We start from the raw sequence: 23,003 nt of genomic DNA on the forward strand, positions 1-23,003 counted from the left end.
GGTGGTTTTTAAAAACTTCTGTTTGTGAAATAAAATTATGTATCTTTCTGCTGAGATTTTGACTGCAGAATCAGACTTCAGATGACCCCATACCCAATCTTTGATACTGCCAAATAGCCATTCTCTAGAAATATTCCAAGGTTTATATTATATCCAAATTCCCATATTCATGACCTAATGTTTTTCTAAATGTATTCTGAGGACAAATGTTATTTTGTCAAATTTATTCAGGTTATTTACCCAGAGGTCCAGTTTATTATGAACAATTAAAACTTTATTTAACAATAACATTTTGTGAACAGAGAGGATTGGGAATTGTAGTTTAACACACACTAAACTGTTCCTCTGAGCATAATAATATTACCATACTGTACTTTATTTTTCTATAAGGGTTACCAATTATTATTTGTTTTATATTTACAGTTCCTTTTCCTTTATTTTCTCTCTTTGTAAAATTATTCCTTCCCTCTCCCCTCACCCCAAAACCTTGGACACTTTGTTAAAAATAAGCCTTTTTACTTAAATTATATTAGAGTATCAACCTACTATTCTATTACATATCTTCCTTTTAAAGTGAAGGATGGAGTTATCAAGCATCCTCATATTTTTATACAGTAACAAATACATCATTATTGCACATAGCATTCTTTCAAACATTTGCATACAGTTCCACACAAACTTATGTACAAGCTTTTCATCAGTTCGAACACTGTTTCCCCCCAAACATTAGAGTCATTAGTAATGGACAATACCATTAAGTATTGACTACATTCAAATATGAAGCATCTGGCCAGCAGTTCATGGTCTTAAAGCCCATTTCTCCCTCTTTTTCTCTCTCTCTCACAAACTCACCTAATCTGCAAGTCTTATACATGTGCCATTTCTTGCACATGCCTTCAGAAATTGTGGACGCTCCATCACTGGAGGTTTTTAAGAAGAGACTAGACGGTCACTTATCTTAAATGGTATAGGTCAGGGGTGTCAAACTCACGACGACACATTGTCGTCATGTGATGTATTGCATTTTTTCCTCCCTTCGATAAAACGGGGGTGGGCATGGCCGGCACGTGATGCATCTGGCCCGTCAGCTGCGAGTTTGACACCCCTGATATAGGTTCTCCTGCTTTAGCAGGGGGCTGGACTAGAAGACCTCCAAGGTCCCTTCCAGCTCTATTCTATTCTAAATTCTCTGAGAAAAGCATGATTACCATATGTATGTATTGTGACCGTTCGGAATTCACCTGCCATACTGGACTTAAAACACTAAGAAGGTGCTATAAGCAGGAAAGAGGCTACAGGTCTATTAAGAATTATAGACAATACCCCTCACTCAGTGGTGGGATTCATGTATTTTAACAACCGGTTCTCTGCCCTAATGATTTCTTCCAACAACCAGTTTGCCAAACTGCTCAGACAGTTAACAACCGGTTCTCCCGAAGTGGTGTGAACTGGCTGAATCCCACCACTGCCCTCACTCTGCCAGCTACTTCCCACCTCCTGCTTTAACCAAAGCTGAAATGTGCATCATTTTGAATGGCAAGGTTCACTTTCCATTCTTGCCTCATAATAGTACGATGGCCTCAGAGACCTAAGTTTCTGGGCTAAATCATTCTGACCTGGAAATAGGTATCTCCTCAGAAAATGTATTCCTTCACTCACTTTCAAGCCTTGCTCCACAGCTTGGAGTATTATCTCTACCACAGTTGTCGTCTTGCCGGTTCCAGGTGGTCCATGGATGATAGCAAGTTCCTTCTGTGCCAATGAAAAGCAAACAGCCTCCTTCTGAGAGGCATCCAGGGATTCATCGTAGAACTTCAAAAGCTCTGTAAGCGGCAGGAACATTTGTTCAAATCTCAGTCTTATCAAGAACATTTGCGAGAAAGCAAGTACAATACAAATAAGAGGCTGCTTTTGGACATTGACCAGATTCTCAGCAAAGGAAGCATCCTGATAATTACTAAGAGCAATTCTAAGCTCCCACTGAGGCCTGGCATCTCTCAAGAAAGTTTCTGTTTTACTGCAAATATTTTCAGTCTTTGAAAGAATAACAGAAGATTAATGTGCTTTAACAGCCCATTGCCTTTAGCTGTTCCACCATACAGAATACTTTTTTTTTTCCTTACTAGGAAATTCCTTGAAAAAACACAGACACCTTGCTTTCCTAAAAGTACAAACATTTTAAACAATATGCCGAGCCAAAACCCTAATTATAGCTTTGAACACTAATGTGTAATTAGATGAGCAGCAAAGTTTCATAGAACTGCTAACAATTCATTAGACACTGACGGGAAAAAAGCAAGAAGCGCTACCTTGAAATAGCTAACAGACAATGGTGGCTGCTGGAAGGATGCAAGGAAAATACTCTTTAGTCAGTGAGGGTGGGTCCTACTTAGAACAATGGAGCTAACAGGTATGAATATCAACTTCTGCCTTGTTTTCTTGAAACCTCATGTTTTGAGTGCTGTGCAAACTTTAAAATAACTACATAAACATCTATACCTTGATTTCTTAATTCAGGACCACCCTTTTTTTCTTGATGATAGTTGCAGGGGAGGGAGTGGAATAGTGGTGGGTTTCAATTTTTTTTTTACTACCGCTTCTGTGGGTGTGGTATGGTGGGCGTGGCAGGGGAAGGATACTGTAAAATCTCCATTCCCACCCGCTTCTAGGGGAAGGATACTGCAAAATCCCCACATCCTCCCGATCAGCTGGGACTCGGGAGGCAGAGAATAGACGGGGGCGGGGCCAGTCAGAATGTTTACTACCAGTTCTCCAAACTACTAAAAAATTCTGCTACCGGTTCTCCAGAACTGATCAGAACCTGCTGAAACCCACCTCTGGAGTAGAACTGTCAATTAACATCCTGTGTAACATCTCACTTCTGCCTCTAGAATGCAGTCCCAACAGGAATGGGGAAAGGGAACTTTCAGAAGACCCTCCCTTCTGTAAAAATGTTACTTTTTCTTTGGGTGTATCTCAGGAATTGATATTATGCCAATGTTGATATTATTGTTGCCATTATCATTATTATATCATCATCATCATCATCATCATCATTATTATTGTCCACCTCCTCCTCTTCATCCCACCAGATTTTCAATTGCAAAGATGAGGAGGCTTTTAGCTTGTTTGATGCCAGTATTGCAGGAAGAAGCAGAAGAACATTTATTCACCCAAATCCGGAGGAAATCAACTAAAATATAAACAGGAATTTTATATATAGGGGAGCAGTTGGTAAGTAGGTGTTGTTGTCATTGTTAGTTTGGCAAATGCTATTGGAACAGGCATTTTTAATTTCAGACTGGCAAAAGACACTAAATGGACAATTTAATTCCTCTCTAGCTATAGGAGCTGGCACTTTGCTGGATCAGGATGCCAAAAGGCTTTGCATTCTGAACAGCAAGAAAAGAATTCTCTCTCCAAATTTGCTGCTGCTAAGACGACCGATTGGAATGGGTCTTCTGCAAGTGAAGAGATGCTAGCATTACAGTTTTACCATATAACTATTTCTCAGGCAGATTTTATTAAAATAATGCAAATAGCAAGTTTGTTTAAAAACACAAAAAGCAAATTACAGATGTTTGTAAAATCATAGTAACAGCAAGTTTTGTAATGATTGGTAAAGAATATGTTAGAAAGTTATCACCATCCCATATTTCTATTTTTTATAGATAATCCAAGCCAGGGGTCCCCAACTCCCTATCTATGGACTGTTATCGGTTTGCGGCCCATTGGGAACTGGGCTGCCCAAATGCCAAGCAAGCGTGCAAAACTATCCCTTCCCCCGCCACTGCTGCCAATTGGTGGAACTGGAAAGGTTGGGGACTGCTAATCCAAGCAATATGTCATTTTAAGCTTTTTTGCTATGTTTTATAATGTTTTTATTGTTGAAAATGTCACATCAAAATTTCTTTTAATGCCTAAAAATAAGAACCTTTAAGTAAATCCTCTTGCCACATATAAAGTCAACCTTTAAAAATTGTTGTGAACATTTGAACACCTTAAACTTTCAATTACTTTAACATGAGCTGTAGGGACTCTTCATTTTTTTAAAAAACATACTTTTAGTGCATTTTCCATTTACTATACTTATGTTCTATTTCTTGCTGATGAATAAGGCAATATTGCAGCCCTTCGCAAAACAGTACAAATGAAAGATCCCAGCTCTTGTGATAGCATGAATGAGTTCTGGTTTGTTAGTCATAACTAAGCTACACCTTCAAAAGCCAAAAATCCTATACATCACAAATGCTAAAGAAGCTTTTGGCTCCACTTGGCATTTATACTGCATTCTAAGTTATTCACAAGATCAGATTCATTTATTAGCTGACAAATGCAGAATGAGGGAAGGCATGTTAGGCAAGCTGATAAGGTGCCTATTTGCCAAGGTGCATAAATAATCACTAGAGAAAATTATAATGCATTTGTTATTTTTCTGCAGAACAGATTCAAGAACAGGACAGTGCATCTGTGATGCACATGAGAAGTATGAGATAGTTTTAGTAAAAAGACAGAAGTTTTTCTACCACATTAAGTTACCTAAAAGATTAATTCATGGAACAAATTCTGTATCTATTCACAGCAGTGATTTTGCCCCAGTATTTAGACTTCTTCTTTTTCACAATTCACTAAAGATATAAGCAATTTATAAACTGCCATTTTTATGTTCTCTCAAGGAAAGTGTTAGGGAAAACAGAAAAAAAGGCAGTATTTACTGTCAACCTCAAAGTATATCATGATTTATGGCAAGTTGGTTTTGGCTTTTTCTGCACACCTTCTTTTGGATTGTATTACTTGAATGCTAGTGATTACTAGTATTTAAGAAAGTGGACCTGTTTTTTGCTATGGGGCTGAAATTCATTCACTTCTGAATGACACCAAATGCACTTGCACACAGCTAGCAAAAAACATAATGCTGAAGAAAGTAACATATGTACATATTTATTTGTGTGTAAGCTTCAGGAAACTGTCTTCAGGTAGTTTCAAACAGCAAAATTTGCTGTTTCTTTTATGACCCATCCCTTCTAAGAATGTAGGAACTGCTGTACAGGACCAAAGGGCTGCTCAGTCCAGCATCTCCTCCTACTATGGTGAGGAGGCTTTTACTATGCTTTAGCAAGGCTAAAGCAGGACAGGAGTACAACAGCATACTCTTGTTTCTGTTTCCCAATTAACACAATCAAAGCATCACATTTTTTAACCTTTTCTTTAATATATCAGGATAGAATGATTCCCAAAATCTAACTGGAACTATGAAAAACCACTCAACCACTAAAAGTAGTTCAGGAGCTTACACGAGCCTTTACCACAGATATAAACTCATATAAGATTGATCTGATGTTCTAGTTGGTTGGAATTCAATTGTAATCAAATGATTATAGGAAATGATGAAGGGAAAAGAGGCACACCTGCTGCCCTTGATTCTTAAAGGCAGCACTCACTCACTTCTCCTCTGATAGTTGATCATAAGTGGGATAAAAAGACATCTCGGTACAAATGAGAATCCAACAAGAATAGAGACGAGCAGCACAAAAATTATCAGAATTTGTATGGCTTTACAGGGATGCCTAAGTCTGTTTTTTTTTTCTGCAGAAGCAGCAAATTTTGGGGAAAGTGACAATCGCACTGTTATGGCTGTGCTGCTCATAGAAAAATGCTGACCTCTGGTGGTTACCAACTATCTTTATATATGATTCCCAAATTCTAGGTTTCTCTATGGTGAGCCTTCTGGGTACTTATTTTTAAATGTAGGTGAATTTCTAAAAGTATTCTCTCTCTTCTATTCAGAATAGAATGACTCATTTTATTATATGTGTTTTTTCTGATATATTGATTGGCCTTTATTTCTATTGGTTGGCCTTTATATAATTGGCCTTTAAATGTGTGTGTGTGTCTAAGTATATGTGTATATGTATGTGTGTGGCTTCATTTTAACTTCTGATGTATACACTACATCAGTACAAATACACTAAAGTATGTTTTATAATTTAACATAGTGATCAGGTTCACAGTTCACATAACACTAATTAAACCATTGTGTGCCATTATTATAAACTAGAAAGGAAGCATTATATGACCGCGATCTTTTCCTCACAGACAGGCTTGCTCATTTATTTATTTAAAATGACTTATATAGCCATCTATAATTTTTGAGGTCATTTAAGTTGTTTCACTCAAGGGCCTCTGGTGGCTCAACGGACTAAGACAGTCTGTTATTAATACAGCTGCTTGCAATTACTGCAGGTTCAAGTCCCACCAGGCCCAAGGTTGACTCAGCCTTCCATCTTTTATAAGGTAGGTAAAATGAGGATCCAGATTGTTGGGGGCAATAAGTTGACTTTGTATATAATATACAAATGGATGAAGACTACTGCTTAACATAGTGTAAGCCGCCCTGAGTCTTCGAAGAAGGGCGGGGATATAAATGCAAATTAAAAAAAAAAAGTTAAGGGGAAAAAAATCTACAGATTTTAGTGTAAGTATATTACTATGCTTGCTAACAGTAGGAATTGTGTCTACTGGCTTAATTGGGTTCTTGATAAATGGAAACAGAAAAATAAAGAGTCAATTTATGAAATCATCCTAGTATGATTTGATTGCTTATTGTACCGTATGACTGTCACTGGGTGTTGTGCCCTGTGATTCTTGATGAGTGTATCTTTTTATGTACACTGAGAGCATATGCACCAAAGACAAATTCCTTGTGTGTCCAATCACACTTGGCCAATAAAGAATTCTATTCTATTCTATTCTATTCTATTCTATTCTATTCTATTCTATTCTATTCTATTCTATTCTATTCTAAATGTTGAACATTATCAGCACAGGATCTATAAAGACAAATGGAGAGTACGCAGTATGAATGCTGGATGGGCATCATCTGGAGTTTGGATTATTTATTTCTATTTCTATTTTATTAGATTTTTATACCGCCCTTCTCCCGAAGGACTCAGGGCGGTGTACAGCCAGAATAAAATACAGAATATATACAATTAAAAGAATTTAAAATAAACTATTACTAAACGGCCGATAATTTAAAAGATTTAAAAATTTAAAATATTACTAAAACCCCAATATAAAATCAACTATTTATGCCAGTCCTGCTTGAATAAATATGTTTTTAGCTCATGACGAAAGGTCCGAAGATCAGGCACTTGACGTAAGCCAGGGGGGAGTTCGTTCCAGAGCGTCGGTGCTCCCGCAGAGAAGGCCCTACTCCTGGGGGCCGCCAGCCGACATTGTTTGGCGGACGGCACCCTGAGAAGGCCCTCTCTGTGAGAGCGTACGGGTCGATGGGAGGCATAAGGTAACAGCAACTCTCGTAAGTACCCGGGTCCTAAGCCATGGAGTGCTTTAAAGGTGGTAACCAGGATCTTGAAGCGCACCCGAAAGACTACAGGAAGCCAGTGCAGACTACGGAGCAGTGGTGCAGTGGTGTTATGTGGGAGCCACGAGCGGCTCCCATTACCACTCGCGCAGCTGCATTCTGGACTAACTGCAGCCTCCGGGTGCACCTCAAGGGCAGCCCCATGTAGAGAGCATTGCAATAATCCAGCCGAGACGTAACCAGAGCGTGAGTGACTGTGCATAAGGCATCCCGGTCAAGGAAGGGACGCAACTGGCGAACCAAGCGAACTTGGTAAAAGGCCCTCCTGGTGACGGCCGCCAGATGTTCATCAAAGGACAGCCGACCATCCAGGAGGATGCCCAAGTTGCGAACCACCTCCTTTGGGGCCACTAACTCGCCCCCAACAGTCAGCTGCGGGTGCAGCTGACTGTACCGGGGTGCCGGTATGAGTATGAGAGAGGTGATAATAAGCAAAATTAGAAAATGTGGTTTGATTTTATACCAGAGGGGGAGGGGCATACACAAGCAGATCAGATTTTTGTTCTTCAGAATTAATTGAGAAATATACAAATGTGAAAAAGCAAGTTTAGACACTTGATTTAAAGAAAGTAGATTATAAATAAGTTTGAATTATGGAATGCATTTCGTGAATATGGGATTGAAGATTTGCTGAATGCAATAAAAGCAGTGTACTGTATATATTGAGACTAAGGCATAGATGAAAATAAATGAAATGCTTCAGGAACAATACAACACAAAACAGAAGCAAAGTCTGAGGTAATTATGTTCAACTAGGAAAATGCAGGAAACAATTACAAGTTACATCTAAATGGTGAAAAACAAAACAAATGGACAAATTTCTGATCCTTGCTAGAATGTTTACTAAAGGTGGAAAACTAGAGGGAAAATTATCAAGATATGCATTATTCTACACTAAGCCTCAACAATGTTATGGATTAGCAGGATGTGAGAATCTAGTCAACAACTATCGTTTTGATAAATGAATATACATTTGTACTTGCGTTATGAAGATCTATAAAGACAATACAGAACAATACTTGCCCAGATATAAATGCTTACCCTCTATGAAATAAATATTTATATTTGCTTAATATATGCCAGGTCAGTGCAAAATTGCACTGAACGAAGAAAATGAGGTTCATTTGTATCTTTTCTTCAAAAGGCATCACAGAGGGCAAGAGAGTAAGGCTTTTTAGGGACACCAGTTGTGGATTAAATCATGCATACTGAATAACTTTATTTCCATAGATTTTTCAACATTCATTAAAGAAAAAAAAAGAAATAGTTCTTACTTGTATCACTGGCACCACTAGGTTCAGAAGAACACAAAAGCACATCAATAAGATCAGATGCTGGACCGGACCCATAGTGATTAAGTGTACTTAAAGCCCTTCCAAAGAGAAGAAAATAAAAGGAACTGAATCTTACAGACGACTCCCCTTCAGAACTTAGGAAACACCACCAAACAATAATATCTTAAATAATTACAAATGCTGTGTGATCAGCTTGAAACGACATATCGTGTGGTCTCAAAACCACACTAAAACTTCCCAGGAACTTAGTATTATCAGTCTTGTAAAGTTAAATTAGCTGTTCTCCACTAGCTCCTTCATTCAGGGCTAAAAAAAACTTCCAACCACATGCCAACTTAACCCAACAGGCACGTGCCAGCTGGAGCCTACTTGTTTCATCGTTTTCACAAGTGAAAGGCTCAGATTATGAACATATGTTGCCAACATATGCACTACAAAGTGTATGACAAAAATGCAGCCGCCAATATACCAGTGAAGAAAAAATAGAGAAATATTCATGCATCTTTGAGTTCCAGAATCTAGGAAGATGAGGCTATCATCCAAAATCTCGGTACAATGGAGTAAATGGACAGGTATCTCCCAACTATACTTCGCATAACTATTAATAATAATAATAATAATAACAGAGTTGGAAGGGACCTTGGAAGTCTTCTATTCCAACCCCCTGCCCAGGCAGGAAACCCTACACCACTTCAGACAAACGGTTATCCAACATTTTCTTAAAAATTTCCAGTGTTGGAGCATTCACAATTTCTGCAGGCAAGTTGTTCCACTGATTAATTGTTCTAACTGTCAGGAAATTTCTCCTTAGTTCTAAGTTGCATCTCTCCTTGATTAGTTTCCACCCATTGCTTCTTTTTCTACCCTCAGGTGCTTTGGAGAATAGTTTGACTCCCTCTTCTTTGTGGCAACCCCTGAGATATTGGAACACTCCTATCATGTCTCCCCTAGTCCTTCTTTTCATTAAACTACGCATACCGAATTCCTGCAACTGTTCTTCATATGTTTTAGCCTCCAGTCCCCTAATCATCTTCGTTGCTCTTCTCTGCACTCTTTCTAGAGTCTCAACATCTTTTTTACATCGTGGCGACCAAAACTGAATGCAAGTGTGGCCTTACCAAGGCATTATAAAGTGGTATTAACACTTCACGTGTTCTTGATTCTATCCCTCTGTTTATGCAGCCCAGAACTGTGTTGGCTTTTTTGGCAGCTGCTGCACACTGCTGGCTCATATCTAAATGGTTGTCCACTAGGACAACCATTATTTTCCTTACTTTTTTTCAAGCATTCTGGTTATTAAATAATTTGTTATTCTTTGTTTAAGACATAAAAGTTCCATAATCATTCTTCGTTAGTTTACCTTTTGAGTCTGTTGTATGTAACATCATTGGCAAGTTTCAACAGACGGTACAAATTCTCCTGATCTAAACTCACAAGGTTACTCTGAGGCTCATCAACTGCGATAGTAATTGAATTGGAGGCCGTCCGGGTGACAATTCCTGTGCAGACCTGATTATTTTGTCCAGCTGCTTCATAAAGTCCCACTATGTCACCTGAAGGAGATAAATGACGACAAAGAATAAAATTAGGAGACAGAAAAGATATCTCACATAAAAGCACAGGAATTACAGCCTATCTGAAGAAACCACAAATATACGAAGCTCATCATTCTTCCAGCAACAAACAGGAATAAATCAGCAATAAAGACAAAGAGAGGTGAAGCATCTTAGATACATCATTGTGGTAAACAATACATTGATTCTCATTCAATCATTGATCAGACAACTCAGGCAAGATCTAAAACTGAAATGGGAGAAGATTATAATGCTAATAAGAGAAAATTTAGCAGGCATAATAAATTAATACAAAATTTAAGGAAATGTCAAAGCAAATGTCTAATAAAGTTTAAATAGGTAGCCAATCATATGATTCTAGCATACAGAATACATCTAAGATAGAAAAGGTTCAAAAAATGGTATTTCAAATAGCAAGATAAATTTGGTGAATTTACAAGATCAGAGTTCTTCAAAAGAAATAATCTAAGGGTCAGAGATTTTAGAGAAACTGCTGAGAATGTTGATATAATTGATTATTTGGTGACAAAACTTAATGAATTGTTTCCTGATCTAAAACCTATGGATAAGAATATTGACGATGCAAATAGAGTATTTGCTTCATGAAGATACAAAGACTGTGAGAGACGTATCAACATTTCTCACTGTACCCATAAAAGACAAACTTATCTGAAAGAAATATGAGCTACAAGAAATAAACCAAGAAGGAAATCGTAGTGATATTATTTCAAGATATCAACAAGATAAGCTATAGAAAAGGAAACAGTTCCAAGAAACTAAATAAGGACTAAGCGAAGAGTTCCTTTCAAATTATTTATTTAAATATTCCAATTATTTCCTTTCTGAGAGAGAGAAAGAAAGAAAGAAAGAGAGACAGGAAGGGAGGGAGGAATGGAGAGGGGAGGAGGCAAGGCAAGATCCTTAGTAAAATATACGGTTGACAGACACTGTAGCGGAGGTGGCAGATAATGGGAAATCCCAATGACTAGAATGGGCTGGATTAAAAGATAGTGTTGATCATAGCAGCACAAGAACAAGAATTAAACACCAGATCCACAGAAGCAGGGATCTACCACACTAAAAAGGACCAATGCTAGTAGAGAGGCCTCAAAGATAGTCCAATACAAAGTGACAGAGTGTAAGATGTAGGCAAGAATGGCATAACCGAGTAGCTTGCATTGTATACAGTAACATATGTACAGAATATGGACTAGATGCTCATAAACCTAAATGGGAGACCCCACAACCTTTTGTTCCCACAAAAGTTTGTGGAGAATAAAAATGCTTAAGATCCAAGGAGACTCCAAGATCCAGACAAACAGGCAGGCACTGGTTTCTCAGCCATTGCAACTTGAAGATGGGATTTTGGAAGCTGAAAGCCACCCATCTTCAAGTTGCCAAGGTTGAGAAACACTGAACCTTATAACCATCTAATCTAATCTAATCTAATCTAATCTAATCTAATCTAATCTAATCTAATCTAATCTAATCTAATCCAATCTAAATTATATGAAAAATAAATTAACATTAGCAAAAAAATCCTTGTGAGTGACCAAGAAAGTTTCCTTGAATGTAGAAGTTTAAGAATTCTAATCGAAAGAACTAGAATTAGTAAATATTTCAAATATTTAAATACATCTGTAGTAATGCTATAAGATATATATATATATAAAGGCATTAACAATGATTATTTTATAAAAATATTTTCTGGGAGTACAAATAAATCAAACACAAGATAGCAAATTAAATGAAATCAATTTGAATTTTATAGTGAAAAATACAAAAAGATAGGAGGTTTAGTTTTATAAAGGGAAATGGGACAGCTAAATATTAACACTTGCTTCGATATACGCTAATCTATGACAAATACATTTCCTTCAGAAAGTAATTCAACATTTAAAATATTTGGTATAGAGAACTTGATTATTAGGAAGAAATTATAACTGCAGGCATAATTTAGGGAAAATGGAACACAAAAATGTAAAGACAAAATTCATTGTATAAAAGTCTTCCAAAAATTGTGCAGGCTCAAAAATTACTTAATACATAGGAATTATGAATCCCCAATCAAATAGATTTACGTATTATATGTAATACGAAACAGATTATCTTACTCAAAAATTGATTAGTTATCAGCTTTTAAATTCGAAGTCATATTCAACAAGCTGAAATGTGGCGATTTGTAGGTTAGACCATGCACTGGTGATTCTAAAGTTGAAATGAGATAACATACCTTACTGTTGCCATTTCAATTCTGTCTTAACCCTTAATCAAGCAACAAAACAAACCCTCAGGTACTAAAACATTATTTATAGAAAGTTATACAAAACAAACAACCTATTGCTAAAAATATATTTAACTTTAACCCATTTATTTGGGGACAACTCAAGGCAGCACTCAACTGTATTGTTTCTACCTCCTATTTTCCACATAACAACAGTGTGAGATTGGTCAGGCTAAGAGAAAGTAATTAGCCCAGTCATTCAGCTGACTTTCATGCCTAAGGGAAAGGTACCGTATATACTCGAGTATAAGCCGACCCGAATATAAGCCGAGGTACCTAATTTTACCACAAAAAACTGGGAAAAACTATTGACTCGAGTATAAGCCTAGGGTGGGAAATGAGGCAGCTACTGGTCAATGTAAAAAATAAAGATAGAGCCAAGTAAAATAACATGAATATTTATTTGAACGAAAAACAATAAAAGTGCAAAAGGGGGTCCCCAAAAAGAATATGGTATCAAAAATACAGTATCTTTAAAATTAACAGCAACCAAGCTAACAAGAGCTAAAATCCCTCAAAACTGGAGTTCTCCTCCTCATCATCTGTTTGTCCAAACAGAGCTTCAGCTACTTCAGCTTCTGTGATGTTATCCGCATATACGTTGTCGTCATCACTGAGTTCACAGTCGTCATCATCACTGCTGTCACTCTCATACAATGCGCTGTCTTCACTGCCATCCATAGCATTACTAATGCCACATTTCTTGAAGGCACGTTGCACCATGTCCTCTGGAATATCTTCCCATGCATCACGAACCCACTGTGCTATTAGTTCTATGTCTGGCTTTCTCAGATTTCCAACTTTTGTCAGACGAGCTTGACCAGATGTCATCCATTCATGCCACATCTTTCGCACACGGTCCTTGAAAGGTTTATTTAAACTGACATCTAGGGGCTGCAATACAGATGTAAGCCCACCTGGAATAACGGCCAAAGTGACTTGAGATGACTTTGCCAATTTTTTAATGTCATCAGATGTGTGGGCTCTGAACATATCCCAAACTAACAGTGATGGTTTTTTCTTTAAGGCTGCTCCTGGTCGTCCGTTCCAAATTTCTTCCAGCCATTTTTTTGTTCCATCTTCATCCATCCAGCCTTTAACATGTGCACGCACTGTAATTCGTGGCGGGAATTTTACCTTTTTAGGCAAGGTCTTTCTTTTAAAAATAATAACAGGCCTCAGCTTGGTTCCATTAGCCAAACATGACAGAACGACTGTGAAATGGTTTTTTTCATTTCCTGTGGTTCTTAGTAAAATTGTTTTGTCTCCCAAACTTGCCACAGTTCTGTTGCTTGGAAGATCAAAGGTCATAGGCGTTTCATCCATATTTCCAATATCTTGAAGGTCATAGTTATGGATCCTTCTTTGTTTTATGATGAATGAATGGAATGACATCACTTTTTCATCAAGGTCTTTTGGCAGCTTCTGTGCAATCTTTGTTCTTTGCAAACATAGGCCAAACCTATTCATGAAGCGGTACACCATCCTGCTGATGCAACAAATTTTTCAGTGCCTGGTACTTTAAATTTTTCTTCTTTAGCCATTTGAAGGGCATGTAAGCGAATTCCCATACGTGTTACACAGTAACCATTTTGACGACACTCCATAACCCATTTATGCAATTCAGTCTGTAGAGCCCCATATGAACTCGTTAAACCACGTCGAGCTTTTTTTGCCTTTGGAAGCTTTTCCAAGTCAGCTTTCATTTTCCGCCACTCCCTTACTTGTTTTTCGTCAACACAAAATTCCCTACTTGCAATACTGTTATTGCTTTCTTCTGCTCTTGACACAACCTTAAGTTTGAAAGCAGCTTCGTATGACCTGCGTTTTTGTTTTGATGGTCCAGGATTAGAAGTACCGGTACCAATATTGGGATCCATTTATAACAGGAAAAAAAAAATTATTACGACGTCAACTGCCATCAGGAAACCATCACCCCCAGAAAGCTGTCCAAAGAGACCCGTGGACCGGCAAGCTATCTTTTCCAAAGGCGAAAAGAGGGCGAGTGAGAGGAGAGCGAGAGTGACAAACGCCCACTTTTTAATAAGGGAGACGATCAAGAAAAGGTCTTATTTTAAAAAGTTGCTTCCCAACACACTTCACAAAAGGTTGATGATATGGATGACACAGTCATCCATTTTCATTCCCTACCGTTCCCTTTTCTTTTCTTTTCCAGTCTGTGTTTTCTGGAAATGCTGTAACTATCACACAGCAATTTAAGGCAACCCTGCAATACATCATCACAAGAGACAAATACATTTGTTTCTATACAAATATGTTTTCAGGTCTCTTTATATAAATGTGTTTTCGGCTTAGAACGCGGTAGTATTGATTTTCCTTGCTGTAACCCTTCCTGCTAATATTACTTTTTTTTTTTAAACGCACCTTGTTCTATTTCTTAAAGGGAGAGGAAGGTGTAGGGAACCCCACCACGGTCTGATTAATTAAGATGACGACATAATGAGTGCGAAACGTCGAGGCATTCTGATGATTTGCACGCCTTGGGTCTCCTCTCCTATTTAATCTTTAATCTTTCAGGGAAGGCAAAAGATTCGCCGCCGTTCGGCGAGGGATGCTGCTCTTCCTTTTTTTTTGGCTGTGAGTGTGGCCGGGGTGGAGGGGGTGCGGTGAAGTAAGATTCAACAGCGGCAGGGAGGAGCTGGCTCTGTGTTTGTGTGTGTGTAGTATGTGCGCGTTGGCCGCCCTGTTTCCTGGTGCTCTGCTCCCTGACCCCAGTGGCAGTCCTTACTCATTGCACTGTTCTCTTCCTTCTTCGCTTTTTCTCTCTCCCTCTCTGTCTCTCTCTCTCTCCCTCTTTCTTTCCTTCTCGTTCCCCAGTTCAGAGCTCGGACTGCTCTTATTTTCACTCCCCCTTTTCTTTCTTTCCTTCCTTCCTCCTCCCTCCCTCCTTCTCTGCCTCTCTTCGTCCCCCCTCCCGGGATCCTTGCGGGTCGAAGGTTCTGCCCTGCCTTACACCAGCCGCCCACCTATGCCAAGGTCTCCCTGGCTTTTTCGCTCTCTGTAAGCAGCGGCTTCTCGGCAGCGTCGCCCCCCGCTTCCAATTGGTTTGGAGAAGGAAAGCTAATTTGCTGATCTGCGCGAGGGTCGGTTTCTTTTGCCTCCCTTCTTCTTCCTCACTCGGGGGAGTGAAACGCAAAGTATAGTTAGCCTGAAAAAAAACTGAACCGTGTGACTGGCGGGAGAGAAGGATGGCGCCGGGAGGGGCGGGGGGAGAAATCGTTTGTTCTTGCCGTATTTCTCCGCTTTCCAAGAGGCTTTTTCTTTTTCACCTCTTTCTCCCCACCTCCCCAATTTCCATAGGGGGGGAAAAAAACCCTGGGGAAAACTTGGCAAAAAATAAAATAAAATAAAAAGTACTGAGTGCAAATGTTTTTTTTTTTATACTGTTTGCATTTTATTGGGATGTATTCGTGACAAACGCCCCCTCCGCCCCCTCCGAGGGCGAGAGGAGGACGAGTAAGAGGAGGGCGACAAACGCCCCCTCCGCCCCCACCGCAGGCAAGAGGAGGACGAGTGAGAGGGGGGCGAAAATGTCAAACGCCCCCTCCGCCCCCCGCCCCCTCCGCCGACCACTGCCGCCGCCGCCATCAAAAAGCGGCGGAAGAAAACGCCGGAGGCCAGCCGCCGCCCCAAAACGAGCCGGCCGAGCTGGCAAAGCATGCCGGCAGCATTTGGGCTCGTCCTGCCGGCCCAGCTGTTCCCGAGGGCAAAAAACCCTCTCCCTGGGTTGGCAGGAGATCCGTTCAACCAGGAAGGGGGGGCATATTACTTAGGTAGTCAGTACTCTGCAAGGGTAGACTCGAGTATAAGCCGAGGGGCCGCTTTTCAGCACAAAAAACGTGCTGAAAAACTCGGCTTATACTCGAGTATATACGGTAGTTTAATATATAATATTAGAAGTTTATATGTTGTGGAAATAGTACAGTGAACCATCATTTGACAGGATCCAGAGAGACTATGCAGCATTTGTTTTTTTTTAAGGATACTAAAGTCTTCTGTCAACTCACAGGACATGTGGAAATTATAATAATGTATAAGGAGATTACAACATTTTTGGTGCTAAACTGGTGCAGTGCCAATCAAAATGCAATAGTTATTAAGATGAGGTTTAAAAATGACTGAATTGTACAGAAAAATGGACAAGTATCATACTCTAAATTTGCCTGGCCATCCTTTTGCTACCTTTCATAATGTTCCAATGTACTAAAAAAATAGCATCGCAGATAAGATTTTTCAAAAGCCCTCATGCAGACTGTGGTCTGTACTGATGAGACTGAAAGTAGGTCAGGTCCGATGGATTCATCAATTATGCATTAAGAGAATCCAGGCTTTCATAAGAAAAAAAAACCCTCCTGGATGGTTACTGAAATAAACTATATGTAAAACAATAATAATTTATTAAACATCACAAGACACAAAGGAGGCAAAACTGTCAGTCATACCAAGTGACATTGCTACCCATCTGAGGAGAATCCACTAAAATTAACTAGGACACCTTATATTCCTTTTAATTCTTTCCAAGGTTTCTCACTTTAATTCCCAGTGGGTGCTAAAATTCCAGCACAGAAGAGCTCCAATGCAATGGCAAAATCCACAGGCTCCAGAACACATTTTGCCATTGGGAGCCCTTTATCCATGGTCAAAACTTGAATACACAGGAAAAGTCTTTGGCTAAGCAAAGCTTAAAAGAAGATGCAATCCCCATTTTTTAAAATTCAAAATAGTAAAAGCAGAAGAAGCATTGAAAGCCCCCGCATTGAAACCCACAGCTTTAGAGGGCAGTTCAGAATCAAGTTACTTTAGGCTCTCTGACTAGCATCATCCAGAAAAACGAAAGCCTTCCAGAAAGCCCTGGAATGATGCTATTCTTGGCAGACACCATAAATATTTTGAAACACTGATACAGAAATTAAGCCTCTATGTAAATATAAGAAATGTAAGAAACATACATTCTTACATCCCATTCCCATTTAGGTTTTAAAAACCCACCTCTATCCACTCTTATTTACCAGTGAGAATACATTCTGTTCTGGAAAGTAATTGAACTGACAATGAAACTGATTAGCTCAATTGTTTAAATATAAGCTGTGGGGCATCTTTCATCATAACAATTTTAATGTAAACTGTCATGATTCAATGAATCTATTCTCCTTTAAGCCATAAGAAATGCCCTGTGCAAGTTCACACAACATTACCCTCCACATGTATCTGATTTATTCACAACAAGAAAAATGCAATTGTGCATTATTGAACCCAAGGCTGGAGGTTCACCCCCTAGCAACTCTGAATCTAACAGAGTATGTGTCTTTAGCACATAGTTTCAGTTTAGAAAACTTGCCCCTCAGAAACAGCCTGTCTTGAGCTCATGTGCTTTTCAAAGTCCCTGAAGCTCTTTTCAAAGCACATATTTGTCTAATTCTGCACACATCCTATTTCTAAACAGCATTTTAAAAAGACAAAAATTATCTTCCTGATTACTTGATACACAGTTAATTCAAACATAGAATTAATTAATTATACAATTAGTCCAACTGTCTGTGGCAAGGGAAAAGAATGCCGGGAGGGTCTTGAATCTCCTTTTTAAACCAAAAAAAAAAAATACCCTTGAGATTCAATACTGATCCAAATTGAAAAATATGCCTAGAACTTATTGTTTTACAGGACTGGCCAATAGGCAGCTCAAGTGTGTGTGTGTGTGTGTGTGTGTGTGTGTGTGTGTGTGTGTGTGTGTGCGCGCGCGTGTGCATGTGTGTCTCCATTAATGCAGAACTGCGCATGCAGTAAGTAGCATTCTCAGTGACTGCAACATAATGTTTAATAAAGCTCTTGGAGAATGGCACTTTTTAGGCTACAGTCAGTTGATTCATAAACTGTAATAAACCTTATAATGTTTGGTTTTTGGCTTCTGAACCTAGCCACGGTGGTTAGTAAACCATGATTTATGGCTTAAAATTGTATTAAAATTATGTTTGAACTATGCAATTAATACAAATCAGGCCTTAACATGATGTGTGACCAACCAAGCAGGAAGGAAGATAAAGGCTCTTTTTAAAAACAAATCAGAGAAAGGGTATGATTCAAATATTTAGTCAGAAGTTAATCTTACTGAATTGATAAGCCTTTTTCTTAAGTGAGTGGATGCAGAACTGTGACAAAATTACTTTGCAAATCTGTGAAAATCAGATTCTAAGCATAAGCCTCTACTAATATTGTACATTGTTTCATTATGAAATAGTGAGTTGCTAACACGAACAGCTGCGCATAAAAAATAAAAACCTGGGTTAGAAGGTAAGGCACATTTATTTTCTGAGTGTATTTCACAAACTTTACTATTGTCGTTGACTATCTTGAGAGAATCTCCAAGATGCTCTGTCACTGTACTCACAAAAGTCATCATGACAAAGGCAACAATCTGACAAATTCAATCTGAAACAATCAGGTTTGTCAGCACTCCAGAATAGACCAGGATCAGGAAGAAAACACAGCAAGGACTCTATTGTTGTAGGATAAAATAGCAGAATTTTGAAAGCCAGCCAGAGGTGGCATTCTTCCTCTTTTCTACCATACAGAATCAAGGCATGGGTTTTTTGAGTTTCTTTCTTCTGCTCCCTCATTTCCCAGAAATGTGTTTTCATTTACTTTATCTTTTGTAACAGTAAGAATTTATTAAACTTCTTTACCATTCAATCCACAACAGTTCTGGGTAGTTTACAATAATCAAAGAAAGATTACAATCAAGCTAAAAGATGGCAAGTGCAATAAAGTTTCCCTCCACCAAATTTTAATTATGTGAATGTAGTTATTTTCGGGGGGAAAAATATTGCTTATTCTTCTACTGTAAATTGTCAAAACTGATTGAATACTGAGAAATCCTTATCTCCGTCCCTCAGAGTATTATATTTGTGATAATAAACTGTTTTTCTTGGGCATTTATATTTTTAAAAGAATGCAAGATTTATGCTGCTAATAACTCCATGGGTGAATAAAAAAAGAAGTCTAGTTTCCTCATTGTTTGATGTAGCAGCTGTAATTCAAAAACTCTGAAATCATTACAGATTCAGAAAGAACCCATCACATCATGAAGGTCTGTCCTTCCAATATCTAAAGCTATGGCTTCCAATATCTATAGTTACACCTACCCTTTTACAACAAACTTTCTTTCAAAATAAACACTTTTACTTACCAGGCCCAAAACTATTGGAAGGTAATTCTGTGTCTAAGCCACGTTTTTGCGGTTGTAAAGTTACAAGCAGATGGCCGTATAGCCCAGTTTTTTGACAATGTAGTTCAAGTTTCAGTAAGCAAACTCCTCTGCGCTGCAGCTCTTTCAGGGAGATTCCTTCTTGCCATGCTCTGAAACAGATCATGCAAAGAGAAAAACCACTTCATTGTTAACCAGATACCACCTGAGAGACTAAATCATATTGTGGCCCTCTTTACTTCCATCCAGAGAGAACATTGGCGGACAACAAAGAACATCTCCCATATAGATAATAATGTTATTTTATTTATTTAAAAGATGTGTATAATTACTCATCTTAAACAATTCTGGGTGACTCATAACATTGTAGCAAGTCTTCTCAAACTTCCTAATATGTTGAACTAGAACATTTATAATTTCCATTTGAAAGATATCAAGTTAGATAAAACTATTTTAAAAAGTCAGAGTCAGTAACAAGATTCACAGATTATACTAAGCAATTACATTTAATCTTGTTTTAGCACAATACATAAAGCCAGCCACAACATCTGATAAGTATGGCTTATAATTTATTGTGTAAGCTTAACTTTGAATTGCAGATAAATTTCCTAACCTATAAGTGAAGAAACCCTGCAATATCTTACAATAGTCATATATTGTAAAATATTCATATTTTTGGTGGCCCATTTAGCATGTTCAAGACTGCTTGTTTTCTTGAGTCATATCTTGCATATGCTAGGCTTTGAATGAATCATGGAGCAAATCAAACTACTTTCTAACTCTTATGTTTATGTTTAGCAGGGATGCAGAAGATTTTGGGGTGGGGAAAACCACATATATGTTTTGAATGGCATGCTTGCAGCTACCCTCCCAAAAATAATAGATGTGGAGAGGAATTTTTTTTTCATTTCCTCTTAATGTAAAGTAACATAGCTAACAGGATTGTTCTCTAGCCATAAATTTAATTTCCCTTTCTTTCAAATTATGAGCTATAATTTGGTAATACATAAAGGTCTCCACAGATTTGCAGAAATGAGCAAATTGACATTTGAAATTAGAGAACAAGAAGATAAGCAATATTATAAAATATGGGAATTATTTTATCAATGGTTAGAAGGAAAGATATGTTAGAAAAGAGTTTAAAAAGGTTGAGGTTAAGAGAAGTAATTTGAATTAAACTAATTTAGGAGAATGGAATGGTTAATGTTATTAGATAAAACACCATTGTTTAATTAAAAATTGATTAAGAGATTTGGACAATGTAAGACAGATGAACAAAAGTGATGTTTATTTTGAAATTGCACAAGAAGATATGTAAACACCCACCAACACATTGTAATTGGATTGATGAGATTTTTATGAGAAGTAATTTGAATTAAACTAATTTAGGAGAATGGAATGATTAATGTTATTAGATAAAACACCATTGTTTAATTAAAAATTGATTAAGAGATTTGGACAATGTAAGACAGATGAACAAAAGTGATGTTTATTTTGAAATTGCACAAGAAGATATGTAAACATCCCACCAACACATTGTAATTGGATTGATGAGATTTTTATGTTTGTTTTTGTAAAAAAATAAAAACTTTTTATTAAAAAAAAAAAGGTCTCCAGAGATTCCATTCAAAGCTTCTGTGGACAATGAATGGCTGAAGGACCTGGCATTGTGCATTCCCACTACCCATCTAAACAGCCTGTCAAAAGAGTTGCCACTTTGTCACATATTCCTCCACTCCTGTTTTTGTTTTTCAGCTGAGTATTTCACCCAAGGAACATATTACATATTTGTTAATATCAGCAAATGAACAATAGTTCAAAAAAAGCTCACAAATTTAAGGAACAGATAGTTTTTACTTCAGCAATTTTTAATGTGTATGTATACATTTAATTTGGCTATAATAAAACATGTGGTTATTGCATTTCTCCAGAAATCAATTGCTAGACACTCCTGCATTCTTAAAACTCATTGTCTGATAATGCAATGGCAATTGCTCAGTCACCTCCTCTACCCAATGTTATGTTAACATTTCATTTGCTTATTTAAGTTATATTCTATCACAATCTATTGATTCTTGTTAACATATTGTGCAAAACCAAACAGCAGTAATTTATTCATAGTTAAACATACTACAGCTTTTACAATGTGTGAATCAAGTAAACTGGTACAACTAGAAAAAATATTCCATTACTAGCTATAAGCATTGGGATGTTGTTGTGTTGAGGATGGGAAGAAATCTTAAACATATCTCAGACCTAGTTGCTTTCTAAAAGTTCACTTCAGGGCCTACACTAAGCAACAAACTAAGTTTTGTCACACTTGATTATTGCAATCGCTTAAAGATTACTTGGATCAATTTAAACAGGATTTTGTCCAGATGTGATGATTGCTTTGATCATTTTAATGGATGTTTTATGCTGGAAGATAGTGGGGGCAAGTACAATTATTCCAGTTTCTCTGGACCTCTCAGTACCTTTTAATAAGCCTGACTGTGATAACCTTCTGGACTACCTGGACACTACATTGCAGTGGTCCTGACCCTTCCTCTCAGGATGTGTCCAGATAAGTAGTGTTGGGAGACTACTATTTGATACATAAATTGTTGATCTATAGAAACCCATAGGGGTCTCCCTTGCCTCTATGCTGTTAAGCACATACATGAACATGCCGGAAGTCCTTCAGAAACTTCGGAGTAGGATTCATTAGTATGCTGATAACACCTGCTCTATTGTTCCCTAGCAATGCTGCTGCAAGGCAGAAAGCAGTGACCTTGAACATTGCCTAATTTTCGTATTGTGCTGGATAAAGAACAGAAAAAGCTGAAATCAGAAAGTGAGGTGAAGCCTGTTTTATTTATTCTCTGGGCTCTTAAAAAAACGTATTGCTCAAAAGAAAGTGCCATTGTATTCAATGTATTACTATAGGTACAGGACTTTTCCTCTTAGGTCTTAGCTAATGTGCTATTCTAATTACCTGCAGCTGTTACAATTTAGAGAACACATTAATCAGTAACTTCCAAGCATTTGTGACACCAAAACTATATTTAAGTTCAAGTATCTGGATTTTATATTTTAATGAATACTTTTAAATTATTAGTTTATTTGTATGTGCTTTCAACTCTGCTATCTATATAACTAGAAACATATTGACTGGGTTCACACATAAAAATCTGCTATAATTGTTTGGATTAGCATACTTTGTAAACCAGTCATTATGGCTGCAAGCCACTTTCTCACTATT

The 23,003-nt window shown here is 37.8% G+C and overlaps 1 protein-coding gene across 1 annotated transcript in view; it reads right to left on the reverse strand.

Annotated features, from left to right (window-relative positions):
* IGHMBP2 (immunoglobulin mu DNA binding protein 2) overlaps positions 1–23,003 on the reverse strand; it is an 81,183-nt gene that overhangs the window by 57,408 nt on the left and 772 nt on the right. The window contains exons 2-5 of the mRNA XM_058156448.1: positions 19,745–19,914; positions 10,043–10,235; positions 8,662–8,759; positions 1,660–1,823 (exon numbers count right to left, since the gene is read on the reverse strand). Of these exons, the coding sequence (XP_058012431.1) occupies positions 1,660–1,823; positions 8,662–8,759; positions 10,043–10,235; positions 19,745–19,914 (625 nt within the window). The remainder of the gene's footprint in view (positions 1–1,659; positions 1,824–8,661; positions 8,760–10,042; positions 10,236–19,744; positions 19,915–23,003) is intronic.

This window comes from Ahaetulla prasina, chromosome 1 (assembly GCF_028640845.1).
Source record: "Ahaetulla prasina isolate Xishuangbanna chromosome 1, ASM2864084v1, whole genome shotgun sequence".
Classification (NCBI taxonomy): Eukaryota; Metazoa; Chordata; class Lepidosauria; order Squamata; family Colubridae; genus Ahaetulla; species Ahaetulla prasina.